Raw genomic sequence first — 27,736 nt, forward strand, 5'->3', positions numbered from 1 at the left:
ATATTTTAAAGGATGGTTAAAGAACATGTTGAGAGTCACTTCTACATGGTTTTCTGGGGGGGGGGATTCACAGAGCTAAACAGCTGTGGTTATACTTTGTCTGTCACTTTGGATAGTGAACAAAGATAAGAAGAGGAACATGGTATATGCAGCGGTGATCCCTATGAGGAGTGGTTTACTGTTTAGCTGTTTTAAAGCACATAGTTTTGGGGAGGAGTTGTTTTGTTTGTTTGTTTGGTTTGGTTTGATATTTTTGTTTTTCCAGATCAGGTGGCCAGCCTGCCCCAGGATAGAGGTTTTGGAGAGAACTTTTAAACAAGCATGCTTGGGTCTGGAGAAGGAAGGCTATAACCTCGCTCTAGAGCCAGCTTTACACAGAGCAGAATTGCATGTGGCAATATTTCAACATTATCCATGTCCCAAAGACATTTGAATCTCTGTAAAACTGAATCCAGTGGCCAGAGAGATGGATTAGAGCAAGTGGAGAAAAAAGAAGGCTTGGAAACATGAGGTGTCGAGAGAGTGGAGAGCAGAGAGAGTTTAGAGATGAGAGATTTTTGAGATCATTTGCTTGTGCAGTGGCAGAAGTTGTTACAATCTGCAAGAATCTGGAAACCAAGTGTGCCATTTTTGGCCATTGAGGCCAAGCCATCTGCAGTAAGAAGAGGCTTTAATGTAATCTCTGATTCTAGGGAGGAAAAGAGATCAGGCAGGTGAGTCAATCTCCAGGGTCAGCCTGAGAGTCAGGAGGGGAGGGAGCCAGGAGCCAACAAGGATGGGATGGGGGTGGCTTAGGAAATAGGGTTGAAAACAGGAATCACTCCAGAGGGATAATTCCAATAGAGGGAGAGGGTAAGTGTGTTAGCCAGGAGCCCCAAATCACAGGGGAGAGGCATAGATCAGACTCCTGCCCGTCAGTGAGAGACCTGGCCTTTCCATGTGATGGGAACCTAGGAAGTTGTACCAGGTTCCGGGAGACAGAGAGACAGAGAGGACATTTACCGAGTGGGCAAAGAGAGATGAGTGCGTAGAGAAGCAGCCGGAGAGGCAGACTCTAATATTTGGAGTTGAATATGGTGGGTGGAGAAGCCATCCGAAACAAATTATCTTTCCTTTTGGGGAGTCAGATCCGTAGCTTGGTTCAGTTAGAAGGAGCTGGGCCCTTGGAAAAGGGTCAATTTATTCCTCTTCCGGGTTTTGGCAACAGATGTCTGTGGGGAGACACCATAAAGGAGCCGCCAACATGACTGCTCCGTGATTTGGTTAAGATTTTTATTGTAGATATGAGAGAGGGAGGGAGAGAGAGAACAGCCAGAGGCATCTGGAAGAACCCAGAACAGACAGATAAGCACACTGTCCTGGCCAGAGCTAGGACAGCAGGACGGAGGGAGAGAACAGTGTAGATAATGAGACAGCAAGAGATATAGAATAGAGGAGAGAGAGAATAGGAGTAAGATATAGATGATAGATAGGTAGATAGATAGATAGATAGATAGATAGATAGATAGATAGATAGATAGGCAGGGAGCATAGTAGGAATAGCTGGGTAATTCTTAATGTAGCTGGGAAGGATGAGTAGCTGTGGGAAGGGAAGCCCATAGCTGGTGGAATTGGTGAGAAGGGCCAGGATATTAGAGTGAACTTTGCCATATGTAACAGGTACTTGTGATACTGAGGGAGCCTGGCATGGGCTTTGATGGGCTGATGGGTGCCATATGTTTCTTCTGCCAGAGGTAAGTGAAACGACTCTTTGTGGCAGAACTGATTTCACAAGTTGTTGAGAGATGCTGGCTTTTTTTTTTTTTCTACCTGCGGGAAATCCTATAGTCCATTTTGAGCTCATTTCTGGATGTATTGACTACTGTTTGGAGTTTGGAGAACTGGAGTTTCCTTTGGATCTGACATACATCACATTTCCCTCGCAAGCAGACATAGGTAGACCTTGGCAAAGCACCGAACTTGTATCTATGAAGGAAAAAAGGACAACATCCGTGGACTATTTTAGTCCCTGCTGAAGTACGATCTGGGTTTTTGTCTTCAGATTAACCACTGTTCCTCACTCCAATGGCTGGCTCCCTGCCTTCCTGGGAGGGGGCAGGGTATGCATGCCAATGAAAGTAGTTTGCAGTCTACAGCGCCCTGAGCCAGCCTCCTCGTCCTCGCCAGGTGTGCCTGGGTAAATGTTTAACCACCAGTTCTCTGAAAACAGATCAAAATCAAACAGCTCTGCAAAGGGTGCCTAGCCCTTCTGCAACCCTCAGACGGCCCTGCAGGTGCAACATGACCTCTACTGCCTGCTAAGGTCATATTTGAACGGTATGACCTCTGAGCCTGCTTTCCTTTACTGAGGTGTTTTTTTTTTTTTTTAAAGAGGCTTACTTTTTTGAGAGTGTTTATGACATCAGCACAGGTTTTCCCAAACTTGCAACTGAGCTATTTTCAACTCATGTTGATTCTCAGCTATGGCATGAAGACTTAAAGCAGAGACAGTATCTGGTCTAGGAGTCTTCACTGTTGCTTCACCGTTGTTCAATCCTCCGGGGAACCCAGGAAGGTTTAAAGCTGGGTCCCAAGGCCCAGCTCCCAGCACGGTTTTTCTCATACCCTGTCTCTCTTCTCTCCCCTGGGGTGTGTGTACCTTATGGGATTCAGGTGTCATCGGATGGTCTTGAGGGCCTAGTCTGTGGGCATCATATTAGAAGCACTTTACCTACTTAATTGTCACAGCCACTCCTCTAGATGGGTACTATTCTCATCCATGTCTTGTGGATGGAGAAAGTTAAACACAGAGCAGCTAATTATCTAAGGCCCTGCTACTTGTTAGTGCCAGGGCTGGGGTTCAAGAGGGGCATGGCGTATATGAAAGATCCATACTCCCTCTTCCCACAAGCATTAGAAATATTCACTTAAGAAGTAAACATAGCACCTTTAATCCCAGCACTCAACGAGGCAGTGGCAGGGGTATCTCCATGAGTTCAAAGCCAGCCTGATCTACAAAGTGAGTTCAGGAAAGTCAAGCTACACCGAGAAACCCTGTCTCAAAAAAAAAAAAAAAAAAAAAAAAAGTAGACATGGCAACGATAAATGCTTCTGTTCTTCTGGTAATGATGACAAAATTTCCAAATATTTAAATTGTGCTCACTAAAAGGTGACATTTTACATGATTTGAAGCAAAACCTGAGTTCTGCATTCTGTTTTCTCTGGTCTGGAGTCCTGGTGTATGTGTGTGCAAACGTTTTAGATGTTGAAATAAATTCAATGGTGAAAAAAGAAATATCTACCAGAAGCCTTGGAATTATACACTCAAAAGACAAATTGACTAAAGTGCATTGAAGATTCCCAGCAGTGAACCTGTCTGGATTTTAGGTCTCTCGTGCCAAAGCTGAAAATCAACATGCATTTGAAATAGCACAGTTCTGATGTTTATCACAGGGCTCAAATGGAAGCAAACACTGGCTTGTTGCAGAGACTGCTTCTGGTTTTTCTTCTTTCTGTCTCTGTTTTTGTCTCGGTAGAACTCGCTGAATAGGTATTAAAACGCCAGAAGAGCTAATGTTTGGTTCCCTGTCTATAAAGAAACTGATACTGTGTTGAAGAGCCTGGGAGTCGTGTATATAATTCATTCTGATTTGGAGTCGTAATTCAGCCAAACAAAAACCTCTTAAGTGTCCAGTTGTGTGACAGATTTTTTTTTTTTTTTTTTTTTTTTTGTCCTAGCATCCCATCACTGGGATTTTTTTTTTTTTTTTTTTTTTTTTTTTTTTTTTTTTTTTTTTTAAACAGGGTTTCACTAGGTAGTCCTGGCAGGCCTACGTAGAAATACGGGAGATTTTCAAGAAGTATTATTTAATCTTAAAACACCAAGGTAGAGTGAAAAATTCAAGCAGTTTTTAATGACTTCCGGGGCAGTCCTTTTGTTTACTGTAACAGCTAACTTACAGCCCTTTCTCCTGCAAGCTAAATAGACTCCTCTGCATGCTGTGGCTGCTCAGTGGTTTTCTATCTGCCTGCAGTCGGTGCACAGAAAGCAGCTATCTGATAGCCTGTCAAAAGAACTAACTCTTCCTTTAGAGTGTTCAAGCGTTTTCATTTCAGTTTCTAACTAACCCTGTTAGAGCCATTTTATAAGGTCCGAGACAGGGATCCAAAGAAACCAAGCAGCTGGCTTTGGGCAGACACCACTAAATCAAAGAGCAAGGATCAAAATGCAGACCCAAGACCCCCAGTGCCACCGCACCGTGTCATGATTCCTGCCTCGTTTAGGAGGCAGCCAACAGGAGTAATTACACAGACAGTTTTCTATTTAAGAGCCTTTAGGAATCCATATTTAGGTAGATGAATTGATTTGCGCGCGCGCGCGCGCGCGCGCGCGCGCGCGTGTGTGTGTGTGTGTGTGTGTATGTGTGTGTGTGTGTGTGTGGTGTGTGGTGTGTGGATACGGAGGCTATTTCCTTGCTAGGCTTTGAATAGTTGTGTCGACTTCCAGGTTTGCCCAGACACCTGCTCTCCTAAGTCCCACCGGTATCCAGACGACGGCAACAGAAACTTCCGGCTAGGAGATTCCCCGGGCACATCAGCACGTCTGTGTGAAAAACCGCCAAGCAGAGCAAAACCTGGTGGCCGACAGTGTTCCTTCCCCAGACATCAGTTCCAGGCTTGGCAAGTCATTCACGACTTCGTCTGCGCGAAATAGTGACCCCGGAGAAAAGAGACCCAGAAACGCCGTGATTTCCGGCATTACTCACCCTTGCCCACATCTTCCCTCGAGCGCCGGTGCTCTGGCTCTGCAGGATAGGCCCAGGGCTGCAGTCTGCTGGCCTGCGCGGCTCCTTCTCATAGCTCCCCTCCAAGAACGCCGCTGTGCCCTCTGCCAGTGTCCGACGCTAGAGACTCACATCTCCCCAACCTTCAAGACACAAGGTGGAAACGGAGAGGTGTTCAAAACTCTGGGACGGGTCAAGACGTTTGCGTCACTGAAGGGTCACGTCCAGAGCAGCTGGGAGGCCGCATCCCATTCCGTTCCATCGTGGATGGAATCCAACGCTCATTTATTCGTGGGCGCACAAAACCGTAGGCAGTTCTCGCTGCGTTTACCTGAATGTCAGAGACCCACACAACGCGGTCCTGCCCCTAAGCAGCTCACACTCTAGTTGTGCAAAGAGACAATCCGCCCGGCCACACGTGCAGTGTGTCAAAAGACAGCACAAGAGAGAAGGCGGACAGCAGGGGCACCACGTTACAGGTCTTCTCAGCAAGCATGGAGGACAAAGGGCTCTTCACCGGCTTCTGTCCTGGACTCAGCCTGCCTGCTGCCTCATCTCATGACGCTCTCTCCTTTACACCAATTTACCGTGTTTCTGCGGCTGTCTATTTGAAGCCCCGCCCCCACTTCCTGCTTTACCTGTGACCAGCCGCTGACGAGGAGCACTCAAACCATGTGTTTTTCGTATTTTCCCCACAAAGAGGGAAAAGCAATATTTTGGAAAGGTGGCTTTTAAATAGCTCAGATGCAAAGCCTGAATTTTGATTTTTTTTTTTTATTTGGAAGAAAAATTAACTGGGCTTTCAGAGGGCTAGTGCTGGCCAATATTTTACTTTTTTTTCAACTCCTCACAGCTGTAAGATCCAGTTTTAAGTGGTGTGTGTGTTTGTGTGCACGCGTGGGCGTATTTATGGACTAGTCTTAAAATATATATTCAGAGAAGAATGCTGATAGTTAAACCATGCATGCTATGCAGAAATCTTTTTGAGAATTGGCAGTCTGAACCTTTGCAAGAGGAAAGAGTTTTTCCCGTCAAGAACAAAACCAAAACAAAGTAGGTGTTGGAGCAGAAAAGTGAGGAATGATCTGGTACACAGTAGCTGCTAAGTGAACTGTCTCCTGAACCCACACAGCTGCCCTCATGAGGAAGACGAGCATTTCCAGAGCTGCATTCCAAGCAGAGAGCACGGGGAGTCGGCCTCACTGCTTCCACCAGGATGGGAGCAGCCTCCCTGCAATTTTGGTTTCATAAACACAGTATTTTCTCATCTTGGCAAAGAGGAGGGAAAGGAATTTTCCTCTGAGACACTTGCAATGGCCCTGCAAGGGGGCAGGAGCCCCATTTGCTCTGCTGAATCCGTGCATGGTTAACCAAGCTTCTCCATCCCCAACGGGTGGAGACCCAGCAGGGCGCTACAGGTACCAGCATCCTGTTCATTTTTCCCTGTAGGTCCTCACACCTGCATAGATTCTAACTGCCAAACGGTCTGTGTTTACAAGGCAATCACTTAGCACCGAGTTCTGTTTGGGGAAGTCATGGAGCACAGCTCTAGGAGTTATATAATTATATGTGTATGGGTAGGTGTGTGCGTGTCTCTGTGTGTGTTATCAGTGTGACATACATATGTTGGCGATAAGAAACTAAAGTAGAGCTTAGTAGATTGCGAGAAATGTACCTGACACCCAAATGGAGGCATCTGACAGTGCAGGAACTCTGCGCATTTTCAGTGAAACCCCTATACACATACTTTAAATTTTTTTTCTTGGGTCTGGAGAGATGGCTCAGCAGTTGAACACACTGCTCTTCCAGAGGTCCTGAGTTCAATTCCTGGCAACCACATGGTGGCTCACAACCATCTATACTGAGATCTGATGCCCTCTTTTGGCATGCAGGTGTACATGCAGATAGAGCATTCATATACATAAATAAATAATAAATAAATCTTAAATTTTTTTTTCTTTCTAGTATTGGAGGTTACATGCCTGCTAGGGAAATGTTTTACTGATGAGCTCTATTTGCAGATGTCTTTGCTTCTTACTGAACCTACAGCCCTCACTAAGTTCCTAGGGCCGGCCTTGAGCTTGTAGTCTGCCTCCCTCAGCCTCCTGCACAACTGGGACTGTAGACTTGTGCCCCTAGGCTCTCTGTCACTTTTTCTTTACCGTTTGCCTGCAGCACTGCCCTTAGCTCCAGGCAAGGGTGATCCTGTGTAGGACCTTGGGCTCTGGATCCTGAATTTCTTCCAGCTGTGCACCTGCTGAACGAGTCTGTGGCCACGAGGCACTGTAGATATGGAGACCTCGCTTCCCTTTAAAGACCACATAAGTGAAATAGGTCATTAGCAGTTCCAGCCCAGTGATCCTAGCGCACGTACGGGTCTTCACCTCTGGCTCAGCTTCCTGGGGTGGGGTAGGGGTGTGTGGTATAAACTGAAAGTAGGCTTAAGGGCAGGCAGGTGCACTCGAGGGGCACCGAGGCCCTCGAAACATGAGGTGGAAGAGTTGGATGGGTGGCTGGGCCTGGGGACCAGTTCCATTGGTGTCACATGTTCCAAGGCAAAGCCGTAAATGTCCCATTTGTCCTAAAGTCAGATAGAAGTTTTGCTTACAAGTGTTTTGGTGTAAGCTATCGTTCTGAAGTATATAGGACAATAATGTATACTCTGTATCTTAAACACCCCATTTTGGGGTAGGGGGATGATCTAAATTTATTACTAGAAAAAAAAGTACTATCTGATGTAATATCACTGTTATTTTACAGTTCCCAACAATGTCAGAAACACACACACACATACACGCTGAAAGTAGAAAGGAAAATCAATTACATAAGCGAAACAGTATTAGAACTATATTGCTGAGTCCCCAATGAGTGATTGTAGCAATTTTCTGTTGGATTTTTTTTTTTTTTTCTCAGTAGCAGGCTGCTGAGAGGGAACTGTCCCAGCTTGCAGTCCCCCTTCCCTACTTTTCTCTTTGTGTAAGCTGGCGGGAACAGGTCAGCTGTCACAGGGGTTGTGCTGATGAGGTCCGCGGATGCTATTGCTGATGGCTAGAGCTTGTACCTGCCCGTGTCCTACAGAGATGCTAGTGTGTGGACCCAGCTACCATGTCAGTCTACATTACTGTTGATCCATGGTGACATTTTCTCTACTGCTAAGCCTTTTTGCACCGTGCTGCTATCGGAGGCCTGTTTGTGCTGTGTGTACCCAGGCAGATACCCTGACTGGGTGACAGATATGTACATTTTTAACTTTCATGGGGATCCTCCAAGTGTTTTTTCAGAGCAGTATGCACCCTCACCAGCATGGCATAGTGTTTCTATTGGCATAGACTTCAGTTTTAGCTTTAACCACTCTGTACTAGGAAGAACTTTAGTATGTTATCACTGGTTTCTGGGCTCTTCATCTCCAGGCACCCTCTGTACATGAGGAGAGCAAGACGATTAGAGTGACAGGGAGACACAGAGTCACTGCTTCTGATATCAGTGCGATATAAAATAGCAATGGCTATATTTACGCTAATAGCCGGGGTTATTTGAAGTGTGGCAGCTAAGGGGAGGCCGGTGGCCGTTGGTGGTGATAAAATACAAGCTCTCAGCTGACTTAGCCAGTGCTGTGTTTTTAAGGTGCCACAGAGCACATGGTTCTAGGGGATAAACCACCATGCAGATATGCACAGGATTGGTGCTGGATTAAGTGTTAATTCTTCCCCAAAGGTCCCCATGTAAGGGCTTGGATCCCAGAACTGTGCAATTGGGAGAGAGGGGAAGCCTCTGGAAGGTGAACCTGGGGAAACCTGGTGTGTGTGTGGGGGGGGTGGGTAGGGTTGTGGGAAGTCCTAAGTTACTGGGGAGGCTCTCAAGAAGGACTGTAGCACCCTTCCTTGTTGCTTTCTGTCTGACCAGAGATGTGGGCACTTTCTCCCACCTAATTCTTGTCGTGATGCGCCAAGCTCACCAAGTCAGCGATTAGACTCAAGCCTCTAAAACTGTGAGCTAAATAAACCCTCTTGTCCCCATAAGCACGCTGCCTCATGTATGTCACTGTATTAGCATAGAGCTGACTGACATACTCCATAGTTATGTGTATCCCAGAGAATCCTCTGAGAATCGTGGCTGCTCTGGACTGGGAAGGGAAAGACAAAAGGAGTCGTTATTCACTGCGGGTGGAACATAAACCAGTCTAGCCGCTATGGAAATCAGTGTGGAGGTGTCTATTGTTTTGATAAAGTACCACGACCTAAATCAGCTCGAGGAGGGAAGGGTTTCTTTGTTTTATACTTCCAAGTCACAGTCTGTGACTGAGGGAAGTCAGGGCAGGAACCTGGAGGCAGGAACTGAAACAGAGACTGTGGAAGAATGCATGGTCCTCCATGGCTTGCCCAGTCTGCTTTCTGATACAGCCCAGAACCAAATGCTCAGGGGGATGCCACCTGAGAGAGCTGGACCCTCCCATGTCTCTTATTTGTGGTTCTTAGATTTCACATAGATTCATAAACCCGTGTAGGTACAAACGTCCTGAAAGTAGAAGCAAACTGTTGAGAGGATCAAGGGAAATAATTGGCAGAGGGGATGCAAAAGGGAAGAATGGGGAGTGTGGGGAATATGATCAAAATACATTTATATGCTTGCACAGAAATAGTCCTTTGTACTCAGTATCATATATTAAAAAAGAAGAAAAGAAAAAAAAAACCCAGCAGGTGTCACCTGAAGCAAACATTCTCAACTTTGCACCCAAATTCATTCCTCCCTGACCCCTTTGTAATGAAGAAACTGTCCCCGCCACCCGCACCCCATGCCAGGCTACTCTTCAACCTTTTACACAGTGCCATTCTCTCTGATCTCATAGTCCGCAGACTGGCGTAAGGAGTGCAGGGATTACTTGGTTGTCTGAATCCTGCTCTCGTGGCCTCTGGGTAAACAAGGAATGAGGAAGTGCTGAGGACAAGCTGACTTCTTCATCTGGTCCATTTGTATGTCGATGTCCTGACCCCTGGGGACATCACTGGGGTTTTGGGAACTGTCCTTGCAAGATAAGCTGGTTAAGAAGCGATCAGGCTGTTATAATGGAGAATTTGAATGTATACATATAGAGGAAAGTAGAGATGAACAGACACAAGCAGGGGAGGAGAGGACCATCTACCTGCATGCCCAGGATGGAAGCTAGGAACAGCTCTTTCCCTCGCAGCCCTCAAAGGAAACCAACCCTAGCAAACTTTGTTTGCCAACTTCCAGCCTCGCACACTGGGAGGTTTGAAATTTTGTGGCTTATGGCCCATCTTCAGTTTCTTTTGATGCTAAGAATCTATCCCTAAGAAGCTGTGTTTCACTCACTGAACTTAGCCATTTATTAGCTGCCATCGTCTACAGGTGTATTTGTTAACCCTTCAGTGCCTTAATCTCTCGTATATAAAAGGGGGATATAGAAGAATTTTCCTGGTGAGAGCTTTGTGCGGATGAAATTAAGGGGCAGGTAACGTTTTGACCATATGGCCTGGCTATATTAGTTTGCTGGGGTTATCAAAGCAAAATAACAAGACTTGTATTGGCTTGTAAATGGGTCTTTCCATGAGTTAACAGCACAAATGAAGAATGGCCTCCCTCAGCAAGACTGTCTAAGTTCCTGCAATCTTGTAGCACATATTTCATACTCTATTTCATACTCTACCAAGTATGCGTTTTCCCTATCTCTTCCTGCATCTCTGATCTGCCTGATGGGTGATGAGGCAGTTAAGTCTTCCGTGGGATGGACCAAAGATAGCTGCTAGATAGACCATGCCCCCAGCCTTCCACAATCCCTTTTCTGCCACTGGCAGATGTGTGAGGATGTTCACAGTAGAAGGAGACTGAGCTTCAAGTTGGGAGGCCCTGGATCTAGTCCAAGTGTGGGTCTTGGGCAATGCAACCATTTCTTGGCCTCAATTTTGTCCTATGTAAAATGAAAGAGCCTAGTGAAAACTTGTTCTTAGTCAGTGGTGGTGTTTATCTTAAAGCCCAGCACATGGAAGGCAGGGGCAGGAGGATCTCTGAGTTAGTGGCCAGCCTGGTCTACAAACACAGTTATAGGACATCCAGGGACACACAGAGAAACCCTGTCTTGAAAAACTTGGTGTGTGTGTGTTTGTGTGTGTGTGTGTGTGTGTGTGTGTGTGTGTGTGAGAGAGAGAGAGAGAGAGATATTCTCAATTCTGTATCTGAATATGTAATTGCTGAAACACTAGCACACCAGCAAAAGCATCGTTAGCCAAGAGCGCCTCTCTCTTTCTGTCTCTTGACAATCCTGTTATATCATGGGACATTCCCATTTGAACACCGTAAATCCAATGCTGCCCTCCGCTTGACCTGCCTTTAAAGAATTGGTACTGTGTGGAAAGGAAGATTGACCTGTGCCAGATTTCCATCCAAGTTGTCAGGAAAAAAAAAACAAAAACAAAAACCAAACATCATCCAGGAACCCGTAGATTGCTCTGGGAGTAGGCACAGCGCCTTGCAGAGCTCCTCACTGCCTCACACAGGCCTTTTGAACCATAGATTGGCTCCCTTGCCTTCCGTAGTACTGTCATTCCCCCGGGCTGTGGAGCCCTGCTAAAGTTTTTGCCTGCCAGCAAAATGGAGTCTTATGATATTTGGGGGGTTTGCATGGTTTATTTTGGTAGGTAACTAAGAGAGAAAGAGATAATTATCCCTGTCATAAAACAGTCCATCAGCCACCTGCGTGCAGAGCAGAAAGTCAAAGCTTTCTGCTGCTCTTTGGCAGGGAAGATCCTGTTCAGCGTTCTCTTGGGCCCCATTCAGCGCTCTAACCTAGTTACCTGTGGAAGTTTCTTGGTTCTAGTGTAATTTTTTCCATTTATATAAAAATAATAAATAAATACCAGTGATCTTGTCAGGTCACGCCAGAGGGGAATTTGTTGAGGATTTAGCATTCTAATGCATTGGACACACTTGAACTTGGCTAAAAAATCAAAATGGGTGGTTTGGCTCGATTTAACTGAGCTTAGATCTTGTTGGTATCCAGCTCCTCAAATGACCTCAGCTCTCACAGAGGGGTCCTTGGAGACGCTTGGCATTTCAGAGAACTGGAAATCCTCAGGTATGTTTTAAATGTCCACAAAACAAGGGCTTCCTTTGTCTTAACTGGGGAAGACTTAATAAAGAAAGCGAAGTGGAAGGGGCTCTGCCTGGGCATCTGAGTGTACACCCTGGGGCCATAGCAACGAAACACTTCACATTTTAACATTCGCTACAAACAGCAAAATATTCCAAACTGGGGCCAAAGCCTGGGTAAGAGGAAACTCATGGTGAGCATGAAAACCGGGCGGTGAAGGTTGCAGTTTGCTGTTAAGGTTCAGAAGTGATGTCCTGCTGGGTGCTGGACCTGGACTCTTCTCCTGGTCTTTTTTGGAATCTTGCAGAAGAGAAGCCATTATGCCTCCTTATACTCCAGTATAGTTCTTGGATCATGACCATTATCTCCCTCGTCCATCTGCTATTATTTTTTTTTCCTTGACAAGGCCTCTGACTCATCTTTGCCTAGACCTTCTGGGTTTCCCAGTTCCAGCTGCTCCAGATGTGTGCCTCATACAGCCCTCGACTCCTGGAGTGGAGGCTGAGAGATATCCATTACAGAGCCGTGCAAGTGCAGCTGTCTTCCCTTACCCATGGTGCCAGTTAAAGTACTAACATGTTAAATGCAAAATGCCAGAAATAGACCATTCACGTACCTTAGGCAAGACCCATTACAACATAACCATTTTATTTTATTTTTAGTTACTGTTGTTCATCTCCTACTGTGTCCAGCTTGCGAAATGAGTGTTACCACTTCACAATAGGAATAAGGTACTATGCACAGTCAGGCATCTACTAGGAGTTTTGAAATATATTCTCCGTGAGGACAGCTTTCATCCAGATGAGAAATAAGAAGGGTCCAATTAAGCTGGTGACAGAGACATTGAAGAAGAAAAGAGGAAGGCGTTAACAAGTACAAAAGACCAGAGTCTGAGTTTGAGTAGAAGGAAAGGGAACGGCTCCCGAGAGGAAGCTCAGGAGATGGGGTGAAGTCTGGTGACACTGTGAGAAAGGAAATTAAGAAACAAGCCTACAAAACAGTGGTAGATTTAATGGGACATGTGACATTCTGGTTTCATGTGGGGATGTCATGTGGGAGAGTCTAAGCAGTGACACACATGCTTCTGGGATCTCGAAAGAGGTGGGGAGTGTTCATGACGCCAGCTGGAGGAGTTTGCAGAGTAAGAAAGGGAGCTAGCGGTTGTAGGGCTTTCTCAGAGGGCCCTGCCATCTCCCAGGCCCTGGCTAATCTTAAAGAATGACAGCTAAAATATTGGGTGTCCCTTCTGCCATTTTGTCCACATTGGCCTTGGCCCCCAAGCCTTGGCTGATGAACACCCAGCAGGACATTCTCCCTATCTTGAAGAGAAAGTGAGGGATTTTAGTGTATTGTAGAAATAAAGCTTGGGAAGACAGGTTTAGGGGTTTGTTGTTGTTGTTTGTCTGGTTGGTTTTGTTTATGAGGATCCAATTTCCCAAGGAGTTAAAAGGCTCATATACTTAGCAGATGTTTGAATCAGTTCCAGTAAGGCACAGTAGAAAGTGGCCAGGGGAGTAGAAAGAAGTTCAGGGTGGTGTGGCATTGCCTACAGTTAGATTATGGGGTTCTTAGGGAGGTCCTCTCGGTGGGATAGTGGGGACAGACTCGAGAAGCCTCTAGGTTGAACAGTGAGGGGGGCAAGAGAAATATGGACTCCACTGCCAAGTGTAGCAGGCACTACTAAAAATTTAGCTGAGCAAAGAAGGAAGGATGGTGAAAGGAAGGGGTGTGGGAGTGAGGTCAGGAGCCCACTGGCTTTGGGAAGCAGGGGGAAGGCAGGTTGCTGCTCAACTTCCTGTGACCTGACAACACGGGAGAATCATACATGTTACATAATTGGTATTGTCTTCTGTGGTTACAGAAGCTGAGTTTCCCAGCTTGGCTTGCTTCCTTGTTACCCAGGAGCAGTTGCTAGCATAAGGTCGTCCTTAGAAACTAAATCATTGGTAAAGTTAACCAGAGATGTGGCAGCTGCTTTCCCTGCCAATACCGTCCTTAGGTTGTGTAGAAGAAGAGCCTAGTCTTCTAAAATGAGATCATTTTGAAATATGTCTCCTAGATCAGCCCCCAAATCCATCTTTCTGGATACTATGGAAGAGAATTTTTTTTTAATGTAAAACAAACAAAAATTCTGTTGCCCATCATGGTGGTTGACACTTGTAATCCCAGCAATCAGGACACTTAAGCAAGAGGATTTCTGTGAGTGTGAGCCTGGGTTATATAGTGAGTTCTGTTCTGGGCTACTGAGTGAGGCTCATCTCAAAAACCATAAGCAACCATAGCAAATTGTTTTCCACAAGAGAGCTTTTCCGATGACTCAATTTATAGGAAACCACTGGAAACAGCAGCAACAACCAGAGAGGTTACAATCTGTCCAGTTTCTACATGTCTGCCATGATTATAAGCTAGTATGAAAATCATCAGAGTCGTTTAAACAACACTGTGGTGGTCTGAATAAGAATGGCCCCCGTATGCTCATGGATTTGAATCCTTGGTCATGAAGGAGTAGCACTATTTGAAAGGATTAGGAGGTGTGGCCTGTTGGAGGAAGTGTGTCACTGCGGGTGGCACACTTATTTCAAAAAGTCTATTCCTAGCCCAGACTCTCTCTCTTCCTGCTGTCTTCGGATCTGGGTGTGGAAATTTCTCAGCTAATTCTGCTTGTATGCCGCCATGCTCTCCAGCATGATGATGATGGATGACACCTCTGAAACTGTGAGCCGGCCCCAATGAAATGCTTTCATTAATAAGAGTTGCTGTGGTCACAGTGTCTCTTCACACCAATAGAACACTGACTAACACCGACAGGTTTATCGGGCAATTAAGCTGCATTTTGTTTCTGTGCTGTTTTTATTATTATTATTATTATTATTATTTTGTCATGATACCAAAGTGGAAAAGATAAACAACCTCACTTACCTGTGCAGGTGCCATTTGGAAGGTCCACCCACATTACAAGGATTTGCCCATGTGCTTGGCTTATGTAGAGCTGTGGGGAATCCTCATTTCAACTTGAACACTTTCCTAAACTCTACTGACCAGGGATGGGCACTAACTAGCTCTACATTAAAGCCAAAGTCCTTCTCTATAGGTGGGGAATTGGAGCAAGATTTTTTTATATTTGTAGGTGCATGTGTATACATAGCCCTTCACTCATTTCCTCTCCAATAAGACCTTGGTACCAGAGAGAGAGAGAGAGAGAGAGGGTCGAGGAGAGGGAAGAAGAAAGGAGAGGGAGTGAAAGAGAGTGGTAACCAATGGCTACCACCAGAGTTGATGCCTTTGCTTTCCTAGAAACGTGGCTCATCAGCTGATGAGTCTAAATAATGCTTATGAGATGATGGAACTGCTTCTCCTTGAGCACACCTAGCTAAATACACAGAAGTGTCCTGTCTGCTGCCTCTACCTCCCACCGTCATTAATCCCCTATGCAAGTGTCAGGCAGACCTGGACCCAGCATCTCTAGCCATCCATCTCAGCCAGAAGCTACCATCTCCTTGAGGGAGGAAGGAAGCCTCTGTGGATCATTAGACACGAGATGGGACATCTTCCCTGACTGTAGATAGAGCCCTTAACCCCCATATTCCCCAGTGGAGAGCAGGTTTGATTAGTCAACCTGACTGTGGAGTGAAAACAGTGGCTCACAACTTGCTATGGTTCAAGACCTCTAGTTGCTACTTCTCTTGACCCAGATTTCCACAGCATGCATTCCTCAACCTTCATTACCAAATACAGAAATTGAAGGAAAAAAAAAAAGTCACGTTTATGCTGGACTACCCCAAGAGTGTTGGCAGATAAAACGCAAGGCACCCAGTGAGATCTGAATTTCAAAGGAGCAGAAGACATTTTGTACGATAAGTACATTTCATAAACAGTGCTCACATGTTGCTAGCTCAGTGCCCCTGCCTCAGTGCATCTGGCTTCACAGAGTGAGAGCTCTGACTCCAGAAGGTTTGATGCTGCTACTGGGAGGAACATTATTGTCATTCCAAAGAATGAATAGTCTAGCATCCTCTCCTCCAATGACCAACAAGCACCCCTGGTGCCTAGCTACCATGATATCTCTGGTCACAAAACAAAAAGATCATCCCATTCCAGGCCAGTGTCCAGAGACAATTCATGAGCTTCTTTTACTGTTGTTATTGAGGTTTGTTTGTTTGTTTTTAAGACAGATTCTCACTATAGCCCAGGTGGTCTTAAATTCTCAGCAACCCCTCTGACTGAGCCAAGTATTATCGACATGAGCCACTGTATCCAACTCTCAAGAAAAACACCATTGTTGCTTCGGGTTTATGCTTTCCCATTGTAGGCCATTAGTTTGTGTTTTTAACAGAGACTATGCAGCAGTTGTCCGCTAGGTTTTATTACCCAGTCCTTCTGTTCTCATGGCTCCTCACATATGCAGAATGAGAGTGTATTCTATTGAGTCAGGCCATCTTCTAAAAAGCATAATGTGGTGGCTCATGCTGTACCTCCCAGACACTGGGGTTTCTGGAAGGCTATTGAAATGTTCATTTGACAAGTGAGGAGATGGGTCTGAGGAAGCCATCTCCCTGGTTGTGAAGTGGTCTGCACAGATGATCTGTGACTTGGTCAAAGAAAGGGAGTGATTTTGGCCACATAGACAAGTCAGCTCCTTGTCTGTCCTACAGAGATTTAAGGCACACATTATGACTCCACAATTTCTTTGTTAAAGAAGAAAACTGTGCTTGTCTAGCATATGAGAGGCTCTGGGTTTGATCTGAAGCTTAAGGGGAAAGAGGAGAAGAAGGAAGTAGAAGGAGGGAAATCTCAAATGAGCAAAGCTTCTTGGAGAGCATACCCTCGAGCTAGATGGAGCCCACATTGCATATATAGCAGGCTCTGATTATAACTCAACCACCAGTGGCATAATGACAAAGAAGTTAGTCCCCAGCTCCCAACCTCCCAGGGATAGGAGATATGCAGACACCACAGATGGTGGGTTTGTCTCTTCAGAACCTCAGTCTCCAGGGCTCTCGCTCTGAGTGAGTCAACAGCCTGTCTTTCATCTGAATGGCCCAGCTAGGTTATTGGCACGGATTTGGCTTTCTGGAAATGGTGAAATGGTGGGAGAACAATTAAGGACAGCAGCTGTTCTCCAATCTGGGTCACAGGAGTGGCAACAGACCTGTCCCAGAAGCTGCAACTCACCAAGTGAGAGATGGAGTCACCAGCAGCCATGGCCGGGTGAGAGAAAACAAGAGCGATGCAATCATAAGTCAGAGACATCCAAACTCCCAGCAAGCTGGGTGGGTGAAAGGCTGGGTGTGTCGCATTACAGATGCCTATTTAAAAGTGCTATGACCCTGGGGATCGTTGCTGGGTAGACACACAATTGCTTGCAAACAAGCAGTGAGTACCAATGAGCAACGGGTTTTATCTGTAGGTTTTATTTTATGTCTCTTGGGGGACTTGGGAGAGGTGGAGTTTGAAACACAAGCTTGCCCCTGACATTCTTTTCCCTTTGGCTAGATCTAAACCTTGAGAGAGTCCCTAGACAATCTACTGAATTTTAATGAGCTCTGAGCTCCAAGCACTGCTATTAGGTTCTAATGCTCTTCACTGTAAGGCACATCGCTGCCCGGTATCTTACACCCCTGGCTTTGCCTTACCACTTAAAAAGCTGGACTGACTAGACCAGACATCTAACTTTGGGGCTCATCCAGGGTTTTTGGAGTTCATACAGGAGTCGAGATTCCAGGGAAAGTCTCTATGGAAGGCCAAGGATTTTTAAAAGTATCTTTGGACAAATGCATTGCTATGGGGCTGTGTCCAGTAATGAAAGTAAGCCAAAGAAAGTGCCTTGGGAGGGAGCTGACAGGAGCCTGAGTTTCTGCTATAGAACTAACCAATTGACCACATGTGCTTGGTTGCAAAAGAGCAGGAGAAAGCAAGGGAACTCTCCCATGGGAGTAGAATTTGGGGCATGGTATTGCCACTGTCAGACATTTGACTGAGTGTTCCAGTGTGAAGCAGAAAGGAGAGCGCCAACTCCTTGCTTCACCTCTGCATTGCCAGAGTGTTCCTGGCCTTTCCAAATCCCATCTCCTCTTCCTCCATCCTGTTTGCCAGTGGCTCCCCAAGAATCTCCATATTATGGAGTGGAATAGAGTTCAGGGCTCCTACTATAATCTCTACAGACCATCTGCACCAGAGTCAAGGGATGGTGCGCTGATGTCCTGCTTCTTAGGGATGGTTTGACCCTTGCTGGCCCAGCATCTGGAGTGAGTGACACCTGGGAATGTGCACCATACACTGAATGCACTTTTATTTATTTTATTATTTTATTTTATTTAGTGTTTTCTTTTTAAAAAAATTCCTTATTAATGACACTTTATTCACTTTCTATCCCCCCGTGGTTCCCTCCCTCCTCCAGTCCTGATCCCTCCCTTCCTCCACCCTCTGCATGCATGCCCCTCCCCAAGTCCACTGATAGGGGAGGTCTTCTTTTCCTTCCTTCTGATCCTAGTCAATTAGGTCTCATCAGGAGTGGCTGCATTGTCTTCTTCTGTGGCCTGGTAATGCTGCTTCCCCCTCAGGGGGAGGTAATTAAAGAGCAGGCTAATAAGTTCATGTCAGAGACAGTCCCTGTTCCTATCACAATGGAACCCACTTGGATACTGAACTGCCATGGGCTACATCTGTGCAGGGGTCTTAGGTTATCTCCATGAATAGTCCTTGGTTGGAGTATCAGTCTCAGAAAAGACCCCTGTGCTCAGATTTTTGGTTCTGTTGCTCTCCTTGTGGAGTTCCTGTCCTCTCCAGATCTTACTGTTTCCCACTTCTTTCATAAGATTCCCTGCACTCTGCCCAAAGGTTGCCCATAAGTCTCAGCATCTTCATTGTTAGTCTGCAGGGCAGAGCCTTTCAGAGGTCCTCTGTGTCAGGCTCCTGACTTGTTCCCTTTTTTCTCCTTCTTCTGATGTCCATCCTCTTTGCCTTTCTGGATAGGAATTGCGCTCACACACACAAAACTTCAAAAGTGTTCATAGAAGTGAAAGGGTCTTAGATTAGCAGCTAAGTTTCAAGTTCAAGGGTCTGGAGAGGTGTCTCAGTAGTTAAGTATACTTGCTACTTTTCCAGAGGAAATTTGTATGTAGTAAGTGAACCTGAAACAATGCAGCATGTGCAAGAGCAGGACATGAGCAATACGCCTGTGCTTCCTTGCTACCTGCTTATGGAGAACATTCACCATGAGCACCGCAGTCCATGTGTCCTCCACCATGTGTGGGAATCCATGGACTTCCAGGGGGGTTCAAGATAAGTCTGTTTTGTCTAGATCACAATTAACTGTGGAGGGGGAGGGAGGCTGAATGGCCCAGGAGGCCACCCTTTCCCTTCAGTGAGAGCCTTTCTTCAACACGGAAGCCGACAGTTTTCTAAGAATCGAGGAGCTCTATCTCCTTCCTATTCATGTCACTGCCTGCCTTGGTCAAGAGACAGATCTGGAAATGAAGACACAAAGGGCAGCTCATCCCTTTTGCTGCTAATTCTTCCTTGCTGGTTGAGAAGCCAGCAGCAGAGAAGGTTGGCAGTGCTTGTTGAGATCAAGAAGTAATTTTTTATTGACTTGTTTGTTTTCTAAAGAGAGAGAGAGAGGGAAAGAAATAAGGCATGGAGATGGATGGGTGGGGAAGTGGGGAGGATCTGGGAGGAGATAGGGGAGGGGAAACCATGATCAGAATATATTGTATGAATTTTCAATTGAAAAACAAAGGAAGTAAAGCAAAAGCAGTTGAATTGGTGATGAGCCGTTTCCATTGTTCCGGTTAAAATGGAATATGCAAATCATGTATTTTTGGCCACTTAGCACATGGGTTCAATTCTCCTTTGTCTGATTTGAGCTGATACCATAGAAATTAAAGAGAAGGCTCATGCTAACAACGTTTTTGAATTTTCTTTTACTTAAAGTGGCATTAAATCACGAGTAATTAAGAAAAAAAAAATACCACATTGCAAGTCAGGAGACTGTGGGCAGAAGGAAGAAACTCTTATGTTAATACTTTTGTAACTTATCTTTGTACCTTTGGCAACAGGCATCCTACTTTCATATTGTGTTGTCCCCACCTGTGTGGCTAACAGCTGATGAGAAACATGGGGAGAACATGCGTGTCTTTGAGGCAGACTCTGAAAGCACATCTTGCCCAGTGGAGGACTAATAGTCCATCTCTCTAATAGTACATCCCTGCATCTCTCACCAGGACAGCCCAGGGATGTACCCGGCACTGGCTTCAAGTTTCCCTTGGAAACTGGCCGGAGACCTCTTCTTTGGCTGCTTGCTGTGTATCTTCGCCGGTTTCTTCCCTGCCTGATACCTGTTCTCACTCCTCACCTGTGTTTCCTGAACAGCCAGATTCACTCCTCTGAAAACTCCCTGGCTGTACACAGAGTTCTGGGGCCTCAGCTGGCAGAGTGATTTGAGTGATGCTCTGAACAAACTCATTACCCTGGCAAGTTCTATGACCTGTTTCTACCAAGGCATTTGTTTTATATAGGAAATCGGTGTCAATAAAGATCAAGGGTCAAAAACCTCAATAGGAAGAGATTCTTACATGAAATCTGGGCTTTATCTAAGCCTAGTGCTGCCCACCTCTAAGTCCCGCTACTTGGGAGCCCGAGGCAGGAAGAGCACAAGACAGAGGCCAGCTTGGGCTACAGAGCAAGTTTCAGGGTGTCGTAGGTAACTTAGTAAGACCTTGTTTCAAAAATATAAGGTACAAAAAGGGGCAAGTTATAGTTCAGTAGAAGTCTTGCTGAGCATGCACAAGGTTCTGAGTTAAACCCTTTGCACACTCCCTCATCCCTCTACACACATAGAAATAGGCAAGTGACACACAGACAGACACACACACATGCGTGAGCATGCGAACACATACACATGCACAGACGGTGTGTACTGAAACTTCCAATACAAAAATCTTCCTACTCAGATAAGCAGGAATTCTGAGAGCAGTCTGAAGAACTGCTCCATTGTGGGCAATATTCTGGGTAGTTCCTGACTACCAATGACCAAGGGAGCATAGATCAGGTGGCTTGGGCCTCGGGAAATCACACTTCCCAATTCCATGGTGTCCCCAGCTCTGATTGTTCTGATAGGGGAGTGGAAGATAAAAACTAAGCAATAGTAAGCTTTATTTTTACCACTCGGAGTTAGTCATAATGTGTTCCTCAAGAGCTGACCCGGAGCCAAACTGTTGATCGTTTTTTTTTTTTTTTTTTTTTTTTTCTATCCTCTTAGGTAAAGGCCACTCAGTAGGAGGGACCTAAGGATCATTTTCTTTTGTGTGTGGAGAAGGTTTACCTACACTTCCACAGTGAACATAAAAAGCAATAGCTAAGACAAGTCAATGTCATCTCTCTAAACACTGTTTCTCTTCCCCTACTGCCTAGAATTGTTGGACTAAACGTTTTGAGACCAATGAGCATGGAAGAGAGGAGATGTTGCCAGCGGCATAAGCCAAGACAGCTCACGAAAGGCTTCAATCCTGGGTCTGGTCTCTACTCTCATTTCATACTCTAAAACACAAGGTGGGGAGGGCAAGCAAGTGAGATTTTTTTTTTCTTTACAGAAGCATACACAGCAGGCAGCAGGTTAAGGGCGATGCGCCATTGTCCTGGCCATTGCTCAGGTTACTCTGTTTTAGGGAGCAAGTGAAGTCATGCTTGGTGAATAGTAAGGAAATCAGCAAATGAATCAAGACATCACTATCTAAAACTTGCTCTTTTGAACCTTATTCTACTTTAGAATCCTCCTCTAAATATCTGGGTGTCTATCAGCCTCCTCCCCTGGGCCACAAGATCCTCCTGACAGACCTTTTGCCTCCCTTGTTTGTGAGGCCCCATTGTCTTGCTCGAAGCTTGGCACTTGATCTCCAAAGTTTTGGTTGTTTTAATACACGAGCTAGACTCAATGCTGAGCACTTTATATCTATTGCCTGCCCCTTTAAGAACTTAATAGTACCCACTGGCGGGGACCAATGCTTTCATTGTGCAGTTGGAGAGACAAAGCAAAAGGAAGTTTAGAGGCTCACTCACGATCTCACTCCTCCCTGTCAGTAGAACCCGGTCAAACCCGGGTTGGCCTGGCAGTAGAGACTGTGTTCTCGAGCCTGGATTAAATAATGTTTGCTGAGTAGTTGTTTCCAAGGCTGTCAGGAAGAGTGCTCATTAGGAAGAGACTAAACACCCTTTTAATTAAACCACATTACCAAGCCCTTCGGCTATAAAGGATTCATTCGTCTCTTCCACTGCTACATGGAACGGGTTTTCATTTTAACACGCTGCTCCCACGCCCGATGGGCCTCGTTATCAGGAGGCCTGCTTCGTAGACACTAGCACTGGTGTGAGTCAAGTGCACAGCTGTGGCCCTCCCAGCTTGCAGCTGGTTCCTCCCGGCTCATGATTTCAGAAACTCCACCAAGTTTCATTACGTGTAGGACATTCATTAGGGTGGTATTAATAGAAAGATTTAGGTCACTGGTGTCTTCCACTCCACTGGGAAGATGAGAAAAGGATCTCCCTCCCCCTTCTATCTTTCTTTTACTGGTGTATATGTGTGAAACCCTTCCTTTCTCATGCTTAACTTTTATTATTCACAGAGGATTTCAAAGTATTATCAACCTACGAGTTTCATATTGAGTCATCTGGACATATGGGACTTTCAGAGCCCAATGGGTGGGATTTTATATTGCATTTCTCTTTGATCCTGTGTGCATTTCATTAAAAACAAAACATGTAAAATTCCACCATCTTCCCTATTGTCTACTCCACCTAGCTTTGGTCACTGAGGACTTAGGCACACAGGGACGGTTGTCTCAGATTGTCAAGGCTGTGGGTTTGCCGGGTGTCCGGCTGATTCCAGGCACCTGTGGTATGTTGTTTGTTTATCCTCTTGGGAACAATAGGGCCCATGGTTTGGGGAGTCTGGATTTGGAGGGTCACTCACAGCCACCCAAACTTTGAGAATGACTAATTTGCAATAAATAAATAAATAAATAAATACCCATAACAGATGGACTCATACTGGAGGAACCATTTTGAGAACCACAAAAAGAAAAATAAGAGGAAAGGCTGTGTGGTGGGAAAGTGATGAAGGCATAGTCAGGAGGCCTTGTGTTTGAGATAGAGTGACATCAAAGTCTTCCTCCAAACTAGAACTCATTCTAGAATGACAAAGGTTAGTCTTGATAATTATGCCAAGACAGCAGGTCCAGGGGCATCTGTCCTGGTCATGACATGGTTGTGGCAGTCACAGGACATGGCTTAAGTGACCTCCAGCAAACCAGTCAATTTTGCTGGGTCTCAACTTGTTTTGAAGAAAAAGACTGAAATGTCCCCAGCTTTTCTGTCATCAAGGACCTCATTCTGATGTCTTCATGTGGTCTCTGTGTTTCTAAATAATCACAGCAGGTAAGGCTGACTGACATATAGCATGTAGAAGTTCTGTTCATCAGAGCCTTTGGTCATCATGAAATGATAAGTGCTGTCCAAAGCTGCTGTAGTTTTACGTAAAATAGACCAATCCAAACCAACACAGGGAAACCTGGCATTTTAATATATGTGGTATCTTTAATTAAAGTAAGTCTAGTAATTCTGCTATCGTTTTGGAAGGTATTGGTAGTTTGGGCTCCCTCCCACTACATTTGCAACCAATAGACCCATAAGTCTTAAGGATGAAAACCACACTGGTGGGTTCTGCTCTTTTCACCAGACCCAGTTCTAATGTCTCTGATCACCTGAACACTCTAGGGCCCCACCCCTCTCTACATACACATGGAGAGGAGCTAGACAACGACAGAGCCATCAAGAAGGCAGAAGCCCTTGGACACGGTGCCTGTGGAGGCAGAGGAAGCCTTGCCTTGGGGTAATTTCCTTTCTATGTAAGGTTTCTTGCCCCACCCCTGGGGAAATTCTTAGGGTGTATTCACATCAGGATATGAACAGGGAGCAGAAATGAAATATCTGTGCAATTGCTCATTCTCGCCTCCTCTTTTCCACCCATATGATCTCACTATGGGGCAAGGAATGAGCAGCCTGGAGGGGTATCTCCACAGATTTAGAACAGCAGAAATCAGAGAGCAAAAAGAGAGAAGGACGTGGTTATTCCTAAATGCCCCATGATTTACACTAACATTCTAGTTTCTAGGGCAATAAACTTTGTGATGTGCTATCCACCCAGTACGTTAGGAAATGTGTATGCACAGGGTGTGTGTGTGTGTGTGTGTGTGTGTGTGTGTGTGTGTGTGTGTGTGACAAGGACACCACTTTTGAACTTCTGCTCAGTATCTGGGGAAGCCAAATAACACTCTTATAATGAAGACTTATCCCATTCAAAATGGCAAAAGCACCTTCTATGAGAAAACAAAATCTAAGACTCGCCTTTAATTGTTCCATAGCGGGAACTAGTTAGGCATTCTAAAGTGGTTCGGATTTTTTACTGGACAATTTTGTGTGATGCTGGCAATGGAGCGTGTTGGCTCCCACAGCTCTTTTATCCAGGCCTAAGTAGAAGTCACCACAGAAGGCATCCAGGAACTCATCCTACTTCAGGGTTAAGTCCAGACGGTACATTGTGGGTGGATTCTCTTTTATCTCAGTGCCACCACAATTGCTGAACCATTGTCTTAGTTTTCTTGTGACATCATTGCTACCATCCCCCAAATCAAAAGGACATGAGTTAACCCTATGATGTCTGCATGCCACTGTCAGGGTGAGCCTCAGCCTTTTTAAGCCTTGACCCTGTTCTGGCTTCAGTTGCGTTCATTTCAGCGAGGAGTGTGGGGCAAATAAGCTTTTCTGCAGCCTTCCCATGGCATGGTTGGCTCCACTCTACTGTGAGTTAGTGGTCCCACAGGGACAGGCAGATGGCTCTCCCCTCAACAAGAGGGAGGTCAGCAAGGGACCACAAAGTGGGCCCTGGACTGTAAATATTTCAGAATCCAATTTCCTTAAAATCTTAAATAATGAAAACCATTTGCTAGTTTAAGACTGTTACGTCTTCCCTATGCCTCGATTCAGCATCCCATGGCGAGATACACGCATGACGTCATGACTGAAAGGAACGCATGGTGCATGAAATATTGCCTGGGTCAGGGAGAAGTACTAAGCTCTCAGGAGGGCCAAGGGACAAATACACAAACGTGGCCCAGCACATGTCAAAGACCCACGAAGGGCAAACATTTTTATGATTCTGTTCCTGGGAAGAGAAACACAGCTTGGGATTAGATTTATAGCCCTCATGTTGCTGATGAGGCAGTAATGGCTGTTTGGTATGCAAATGGCCATTTGGGGATACGGGAGCTTAATTTAACGCATAGGAGTGACACTGAGGGCAGAGCCCTTCACCTTCACTGGAATGAGTGATTCACCCCGCAATCTGTCCCTTGGGCTTTTTTTTTTTTTTTTTTTTTTTTTTTTTTTTTTTTGGCCTTGCCTTGTATTTACAATGCTCCTTGTATTTTCTTGGGGCTTTGACATCCGTGACATTTTGGCATTAAGAAAATCCTGAAGTCAAGGGGAAGAATATCTTCCTGGCTATAACTGTCACTCTGAAATTCTTTGCATCTGTTACATTCTAAGAGCTCCCATAATGCCCATGACCTGTCCCCTGTAATGTCCCCCACCTCTCAGTGTTCACAAATCTGAACTCATTTTGCTCACAATCATGTTTGTAAGGTCCCCTATGGCCTTCATTGCTTCTGCCATCTTAGCAGTTTCTCAACTGGGGTCAATTCTCCCCACCCCAGGGGATACGAGGACATTTTTTTTTCAATAGCTGTAACCAGAAGGTTTACACATTACTAACCTGCAAAGGGATAGATGCCAAGTCTGCTTCTGAATTCCTGCAGCTCACACAGCAGCCTTCTACCAAGATCTAGTTCAAATTGTCAATAGAGCCAAAATTGAGAAGGCCTACGCTTCAGCTGAGAGGTTTGACTAGCTTCTGCTTAGGCCAAGGTCATTGTCTCTATATACCTTGCCTAGCAGAACTCTCTCTGACATCGGACATGTTCACTGGCTATGCTTATCAGCATGGTAAGCACTAGATATACGGCTACCAACTTTTTCCATGACGGCAAGTTTGACTGAAGAACTGTGTTTTAATTTTATGTAATTTTCATTCATGAAATCTTTTTTTTTTTGAAAAGTTAAAAATTCCTTATTTATTTTTTTTATTCCTGGCACCACTACCACAATTTATAGGGCAATAAACCTGATATAATGAAAAGAAAAAGCAAAGCTATAACAGATAAGAGACCTCAGGAATGTACGTCTAATTGACACTACATTGCATGACTCAATAGCTGGACTTTTTGCAAACTGTGGCTATGACAGTCCTGAACAAGAAGGGTTTCCTGTTTAAGCTGCAGTAACTTTTCTTACTATGGATTATCGTTCCTCCTGTGGCAGAGTTTTATAGTTTCTCCAATGGATTTGGGACAACTGTCTCAAAGTAACCTGCAGCTTTCCTGACACCTCCTCCCTCCCTCTCTCTCCTGCTAAGAACTGTAGCCTTGTCTGCTGTTTTGTTTTTAACCTTCTGCACCATATCCACCACCAGATCCATAGCCACCACCATAGGGACTGCCTGAGCTTCTTCCACCAAAACTGTTCCCTTTCATGGGTCCATAATTTGATCGCTGTTGTCCACTATAATTTCCAAAGTTCCCACCATTATAGTTCTCACCACCACCATGGTTACCTCCACCAAAATTTCCACCTTCATTGTAACCATCATATCCTCCTCTTCCACCATGCCCACCACCTTGGTTTCCATATCCTGGTCCACCACCATCACAGCTTCCTCTACCACTGTAACCAGGGCCACCATCACAGTTTCCATCATCACCTCCAAATCCATTATATCCATCATCGCCACCTCCACACCTATCTCTGCTGCCACCACCTCCATCACCATAGCCTCATCTTCCACCAACGTTTCCACTACGACCAAAGTTACCGCCACCACCTCCAAGGTCTCCACCATGACCCATAAAGTTGCCAGATCCACCTCCACACCCTCTCCGTGATCCAGCAGACTGTATCTATTGTTTAGAAAGGGCCTTTTCCACTTCAAAATTATGCCCATTAATAGTATGGTATTCCTGAACAATAATTTTATTGTTCATGATCATCAAAAGTTGCAAAAGCAAATCTTCCCTTTTCTCCACTCTGCCTGTCTTCCATAATTTCTATGGTTTCAATCTTGCCATACTTTTAAAGTAGTCTCTCAGGTTATATCCTTCTGTATCTTCTTTAATGCAACCAACAAAAATTTTCTTCACCATGAAATGAGCATGTCTCCTTGGCAACCTAGCATTCCTTTTAGGCACTGATTACAGGAGCCCACCCATCGGATAGACAGGAGGTCATGCTAATCTCTGTAGATGGATTCTCGGGAAGACATGATGCACAAAGATTTTCAGAGAGAAATCTCTAACCACACTGGTGAGCCACATCTACCCAAGTTTCCAGCAATAAGGAAAGAATACAAAGCCACACAAAACTGAAGCAAACCAGAGCCTTTCTTCTGTAGGTGTTTTCTTTGAGCCTCACACTGGAGCTCCTGGGAACACTGATTTGACGGGTTGGTATGAACAATGGAGATTGAGGTGACGGAGTAGGTATGAGAACTTATCAAAAGATGCTCCCCACCCCTCCCCAAAGCCAAAGTTGTGATTGACATAGGACTGAGAAGATAGAGGGTGAGAGAATTCATTTCCAGGTCCACACATGGCCAGGCTGAGTCAGGTGGGGATGGTAGATGAATAAACCGAGGACAGCGAAAGAAGCATACAGATGCTGGGTCTACAGCTAATGCTAATTGCAATAGGGGGTAGGAGGAATG

General features: G+C 45.3%; 1 protein-coding gene and 1 pseudogene across 1 annotated transcript in view; both read right to left on the bottom strand.

Moving 5' to 3' along the window:
• Positions 1 to 27,736, bottom strand: part of Nedd9 (neural precursor cell expressed, developmentally down-regulated 9) — a 170,648-nt gene that overhangs the window by 103,575 nt on the left and 39,337 nt on the right. The window contains exon 2 of the mRNA XM_060372801.1: positions 4,746 to 4,906. Coding sequence (XP_060228784.1) covers positions 4,746 to 4,757 — 12 coding nt within the window. The 5' untranslated portion in view covers positions 4,758 to 4,906. The remainder of the gene's footprint in view (positions 1 to 4,745; positions 4,907 to 27,736) is intronic.
• On the bottom strand, positions 23,797 to 27,176 carry LOC110554601 (heterogeneous nuclear ribonucleoprotein A3-like; annotated as a pseudogene).

The sequence above is a fragment of the Meriones unguiculatus genome, chromosome 19, assembly GCF_030254825.1.
Source record: "Meriones unguiculatus strain TT.TT164.6M chromosome 19, Bangor_MerUng_6.1, whole genome shotgun sequence".
Classification (NCBI taxonomy): domain Eukaryota; kingdom Metazoa; phylum Chordata; class Mammalia; order Rodentia; family Muridae; genus Meriones; species Meriones unguiculatus.